This window comes from Schistocerca serialis, chromosome 6, assembly GCF_023864345.2.
Source record: "Schistocerca serialis cubense isolate TAMUIC-IGC-003099 chromosome 6, iqSchSeri2.2, whole genome shotgun sequence".
In the NCBI taxonomy this organism is placed as follows: Eukaryota; Metazoa; Arthropoda; class Insecta; order Orthoptera; family Acrididae; genus Schistocerca; species Schistocerca serialis.
The window spans coordinates 316,712,445-316,718,748 of NC_064643.1; the positions used below are offsets into that span (position 1 = coordinate 316,712,445).

A 6,304-nucleotide genomic window follows, 5' to 3' on the forward strand; every position below is an offset into this window, starting at 1 on the left:
ACAGTCCCCCATGTACCCCAAAGATATTATTCAATACGTGACCCGAGAAGTAAACAACATCGAACGAAAGAATGGATTTTGCACCAACATTCGTTTCGTGCATGTGTAAATGTTATTTTAACAATACAAAAGCATTTATAAGAGTCGAAATAACATAGCAGCAAACTTCTCAATTTTTTCAAATGTAGAGAGTATGCCTGTATATCTTTCAAAGTGATGAATTCTGTTTTCTCTAAACCGATTGCTCTAAACTAATTCAATCAGTGTTGAGTTACGAAAAACTATATTGATATCTATCATCCGAATGTTATAGAGCTCGTAATATACAATAAGTTCCTTACGAATGGAGCAGCATACTATGTCAGTTAATAAAGAAGAGTAACGAAAGCTGATGCAAACATTTAAGTGTTACAACTACGTTACTATGTTTAATCACCATGGAGAACTGGGTTGTTGTGATGATTACCTTCTAATGTCTGCGTGCAGGTAGGCAATAATGCGTATGATGTTTTTACATCTTTGCCGCCTCCAACTAACACACAATCTTTTCTTCCTTCGCGTACTAATTTGTCTTGTTATAATGGATAATGGAATCTAGCACAGCAATCGGGACACTCAGTGCCTGTAATCTTTCGAAGTTAGAAAAGACTGAAAACACATATATTTGGACCTACAAAGGACTTTAGTGGATACTCCGCTATGGTTAACGTGGATTACCTAGACGAGTATGTCGAATTTTGTCCGAAAATCTTGACACTTTGGCGACTGTCGATAATTTGGCACAGGTCATGCACGAGGAGGACTTCAATAGGGATACTGAAGCTACCGTGACTTCCAGAAAAAACAGAGGTGGAAAAGACGCAGCCGGACAATCACTTGGTATCAAATACTACTCACAGCCCAGGTAAGACATCCTCTACGACAATGAATACTATAGTAAGGATAAACTTTCACAGACGACATTGAGATGGACGTTGCTAAAGACAAGAGGACGACGAATAAAAGAACGAGGAAAAAACGACGACTGGAAAGTACAGCGAAGTCTCTAAAAAAACCAAAGAATCTTGCATAATCGAAAACAAGTGTTAGATTGGAATAAAACAAAAAAATAGCACACGTAGGAGATAGCATGACTGATGACGAACGATGAACATCTCAGAACAGATGTAAGAAGACAGGTACGGGATCAAATGTATTGAACGTAGAAAATCTCGAGAAAAATATTAGTAAACTCCATCTAATGGCTGTGGGCAGAACAAATATAACAAAACAGATCAGCGACCATATGTAGTGTACTCCGAAGATCTCGAGAAAAATATTGGTACATTCCACTCAATGGCTGTGGGCAACCAAATTCATACAAAAGTACCGATTATGAAATCTGATATTGTGAATGTGTCAATCACCAACAAGAACCATGTAAAAATAAAGTTTCAAAAACTAGTTAATCCAGGAAAAAGTTATAAAGATAATAATTGGAATGTGTACGTTCCCACAAAAGTGGTGAACAAACAAGATGCAACCAGAGTCATTAAACTCTCAATATGTGAAGAGGAAATACTGGACATTATCTTCATTGATCTAAGCTATAAAGGTTCGAAGGTTTTCATAACAAGTCATGCAAAATGGAACTGAAATGTTCTGGAAACACCAAACTTGTGGATTAACATTTGATACCAGTGAGACAATGTTTTAAATGCCTTTGCTACACTCACATTAGCAACTAACGTAGAGGACAGCCTAAATGCGAAAGATTCAGTGGAGAACACACATAAAATGCGTGCTCATCTCCATCCACCGTATCTTTCTAATGCCAAGAAAATCACCTAGCCACAGACAAAAGATGCAATGACTACACCAGAAGGAAGCAAACACAAGAAGTAACTATCTATAACAACATATCTTACACCTAGGCAAGCAACATGTTAAATTCATATAGCTATACCACTGCAGCAAACAATTTAGTAGGACACTTTCATCAAAATAATACCCTGGTATGCGATGGTGGATAAATAACAATGAAGAATTTTCTCCACAAAAGAGAACAGATGGTGAACATGAGGAAAACAAAACAAACCAACAACTACTGCCAACAGCAATTCTTTTCACTCCATGACACCACATGAAAACAAACACTAGCAACTGGACTGTATATCAATCAATTCATGTACCTTATCAGTGAAAAATACCATCAATAATTTCAAATCCATACACACCTTCACCTCACAAAGAAAACATAGTGGACAGTATATTCAGCTTAATATTGACTATAGTGAAACAAATGAAATCAATCAGAGGTGAAAATATTCATCTGTAAGAAATCAGGAAAACATCAAACAGGTTATTAAACAAGATAATGCTTAAAAATTTACACTTGAATACATGGTCATCAGTAACCAATAAAGACCGTCACAGCCTCCTACTTTAAGCATAATGTTTCCAGCATACAAAGTTATAAGAAAAAACAGAATGGATGCGAGATGAGGCATAGTGATTCCTTCTGAAGGAATCTCTCTTATACAATTTTACCACTGAAAGAAGAGCTTCAGGAAGTAGCTGTTAGAATTCATGCATATATGCATTGATTCTGTCTAATCTCTGATTACTGCCCACTAAGAACCAGAAATCAGGGCAGAACATGGATAAAGATTTTTATCCATATGCAACTGCCATACCTATTGTGTAGTGCCTTTAATGCATATAATGTTTTGTGTAGGTGTAGAATAATAGACGACAAGGGGACACATATGGAACTGATGACTGAAGACTATAGGTATTGTACTAACTAACAACACGAGATGATCGACAGAATTTAGTGTGGGCAGACGACGGCAGCAGCAGACCTAAAATTAAGTTCACTAAAAAATTCTGCTTTAGTTCACTGGACAGTTCAGAGTGGTATACTGGGCTCAGATCATCTCTCAATTGAAATTAACCTAGTAATAACTCCAAAATAAGACAAGGAAGTAGAGATAATTGCAAATTGAAGAATAAAAGAAACGCATTGGGGAGAATACATGATACAAAGTCAACCGCTAATTTTAGAACTAAGAATATACCGCAATGTAGAGTGTCAATATAAAGAAAGCATTTATCGGTCTCACGAACAAAGCAACTGCCAAATTAATCACATTGAAGAAAATATCAAATAAACCAATGAAAAATCCAACCATTTTGTGGGATGTAGAATGTTCAACAGCAACACTAATAAGATAAAACGCTTTGACAGAATATCATGCAAACCAATCACGCAAAAAAATTTTTACAGTATTAAGAAATAGACACCCAAGTGAAGTGTATCTCAAAGAAAAAGAAGAAAGACAGATAAATAGCGTTTTGTAAAAAATTACATAAAGATACTAATTCACCAACAGTGGTAACGTACACTGGCATAATATGCGCTATTGGGCAACGGAAAATCCATGATGGCTGCGAAAAGTGGAACATCAGCGACCTGGGCGGTTTACGTTACCGCTGTTGGTGAATGACGCTTCGTCACTAAATAGAACGCGTGCAAATAATCTGTCATCGTCCCGTAATTTCTCTTGTGCCCAGTGGCAGAACTGTACACGACGTTCAAAGCGTTCCCATGCAATTCCTGGTGCATAGAAATATGGTACGTGTGCAATCGATGTTCACGTAGCTTTCTCAGGACGAAGTTTTTGAGATTCCCGATTCTCGCGCAATTTGTCTGCTACTGATGTGCAGATTAGCCGCGACAGCAGCTAAAACACCTACTTGGGCATCATTTGTTGTAGGTCGTGGATGACGTTTCACATGTGGCTGAACACTTCCTGTTCCCCTAAATAACCTAACTATCCGGCGAACCGTCCAGACACTTGGATGATGTCGTCCAGGATACCGAGCAGCATACATAGCACACGCCTCTTTGGAATTTTGATCACAATAGCCATACATCAACACGATGTCGACCTTTTCCGCAAATGGTAAACTGTTCATTTTAACACGGGTAATGTAACACGAAGCAAATACCATCCACACTGGCGGACTGGCGGAATGTTACGTGATAACACGTACTTAAACGTTTGTGACTATTACAGCGCCATCTGTCACAAAGCGAAAAAAGTGGTCCAACTAAAACATTCATATTTCTTTACGTACAACACAAATATATAATAAAAAATGAGGGTTCCTATTTTTAACTGTTTCAGACCCGAATTTTTTCTGGAAGAAGGAAAATTTTTTAAAATACTGTAATGGACTTGGATGATTGTTTAATGATTTTAGAAGCAATATTTATAAAAAGATATGTTACCATTTTCGAAAAAAATTTTTTACACAGTTGTGTACACTGGGTCTTAATCAACACTGAAATCATAGCAAACAAAACTAATTTACTTAAACATTACACACAAATTTGAAATCATTTACATACAAAATACATACAAAATTCTCCGTAGTTTTAATTAAAACTGATATGAGTCAGGAATTATGTTAATTATGTGGTTCTAATTGACATGAAATGAACAGAAACAGTTTTTTTCCTTTGACAAACAAATATGTACGTTACATTTTTCACATTTTATTTGTGAACATCCATTGCATCCCGGAAATTTGCACCTGGTAGGTAGTGCACCACTCATGAAGAGGCAAGTGTTGTGTTCCATCATACTGACACTCCTCAAGAGGCCTAGTTTCTAGTCGTCGTCTTTGAACAGGTGTATCTGGAGGTGTGGCAGATGGTCAGTCTCGTTTTCTGTTCGAGGTATCCATCCCACTTAAGTCTAGAACATCAGCCAGCTTCATATGGAAGCTTCGTTGGTAGACCAACTGCATTGGCATTTTTCCTGTATTCGAGCCAGCTCTGTACCACAGCAAAATCTACAGCATGGAAAATAGCTATGCGTGTCCATTTTTTGACTTTATAAAAATTCTGTAGTATGACATCAATTGATCGAAAAGATCAACTCCACCCATGCCATGGTTGTAGCATTTTACAATCTCTGGCTGATCGATAGTAACATATTTACTTTCTATTTTGTCCCAGCATTCAACTTTGTCAATTTCTCCTTTTCCAACAAAATTAGAGCCTAGAACAACTGTTTTGTTGTCAACCCATTTTACCGGTGCTATGTCATCTGCGCTACAAATTTCTTCTGAAAATCCTCTTTCCTTCTTCATTGCCTCCTTATCTGGTACTAAAGGAGGATTTGCAAAATGATTAACTCTGACAGTTCCAGCAGCACAACTTTTTTCTTGTTTCACTGCTGGGAAAAGCTTGTATGAAGAAAAGAAATTGTCAAAATATATCTTATGTCCCATTTGGTTTTTTATTCTGTGGGCTAGTTGTAAAACTACTGTTGGACCTTGGCCAAATTCCTTCAACAAAGATGCCTGAAATTCAGTCGACGCTCCCTGATAAAGAATAATATCATAGGCTTGTCCACTCTTACCACATAACATGTACATTTTGATACCCCACGGAGAAGGCTTTCCTTCACATACTGTTTGACTGACTGACAGCTTCCCTGGGAATGGGATTAAGCTCTTCCTCCACAGATAACTCCAGACATCTGTTATGGATGGCAGTATATATAGGCCGAATTTTGTAGAACTTTTCTTTATTGTCTGCTGGTATAGTCGTGTTGTTAACAAGATGTAAATTTATTTTGAGTTGGAAGAATCTATTTCTGGGCATACTGTCCAAGAATAACTACATTTTCAATGTTGTGTCCCAATAAATTCCGACTCTAGGAAATTTTAGAGTTCCCATAATTATATGAAGCCCAAACAAGAGTTGGAGTTTCGCTGGTGTACTTTGTTTGAAATTGCTAATTGTTCCACTGTGCAAGGCATATAGGTTTGTCATATCAGCCATAGTACTGAACAGATCATTGGTAATGTACTTGCTGAAATAAGTTGAAGGAGAAAGTATTTCCTGTTCTTCAATAGATTGTTCCCATTCGTAATATGCATCCAGTATAGAGAGAGGACGATGACGCCACTTGATGTGCTTTTTTTCTGACAAAATGTATTTTACATCACTGAGCTCATTGCTGGTAAGTTGATCACTGTCTTGAATATCACTAACGTTGTTATCATTGTCACTGCACACACCACTTTCATTATTTGCAGTTGACTCGCCATTGGTTTCTCCCCTGTTTATTTTCTCAGTCCCCACTCACACTTCCTTCTATCTTGAAGTACAGTAGGATTCTACATCAGGAACTAATTCTTCATCTGATGATAAATCGAGATCTGACACCTCTCTATTCAGCAGCATCTCTAAAATCGCATCTGCATCTAGCTCAGTGTTGAAATACTGTTTCTTCGACATGATGAA

At 37.3% G+C, this 6,304-nt stretch overlaps 1 protein-coding gene across 1 annotated transcript; it reads right to left on the reverse strand.

Moving 5' to 3' along the window:
* Window positions 1-4,860: 4,860 nt before the first annotated feature.
* Window positions 4,861-5,430, reverse strand: LOC126484847 (piggyBac transposable element-derived protein 1-like). The gene has a single exon (XM_050108443.1). The coding sequence runs from the start codon at window positions 5,428-5,430 to the stop codon at window positions 4,861-4,863; it is 570 nt and encodes a 189-aa protein (XP_049964400.1).
* Window positions 5,431-6,304: the final 874 nt, after the last annotated feature.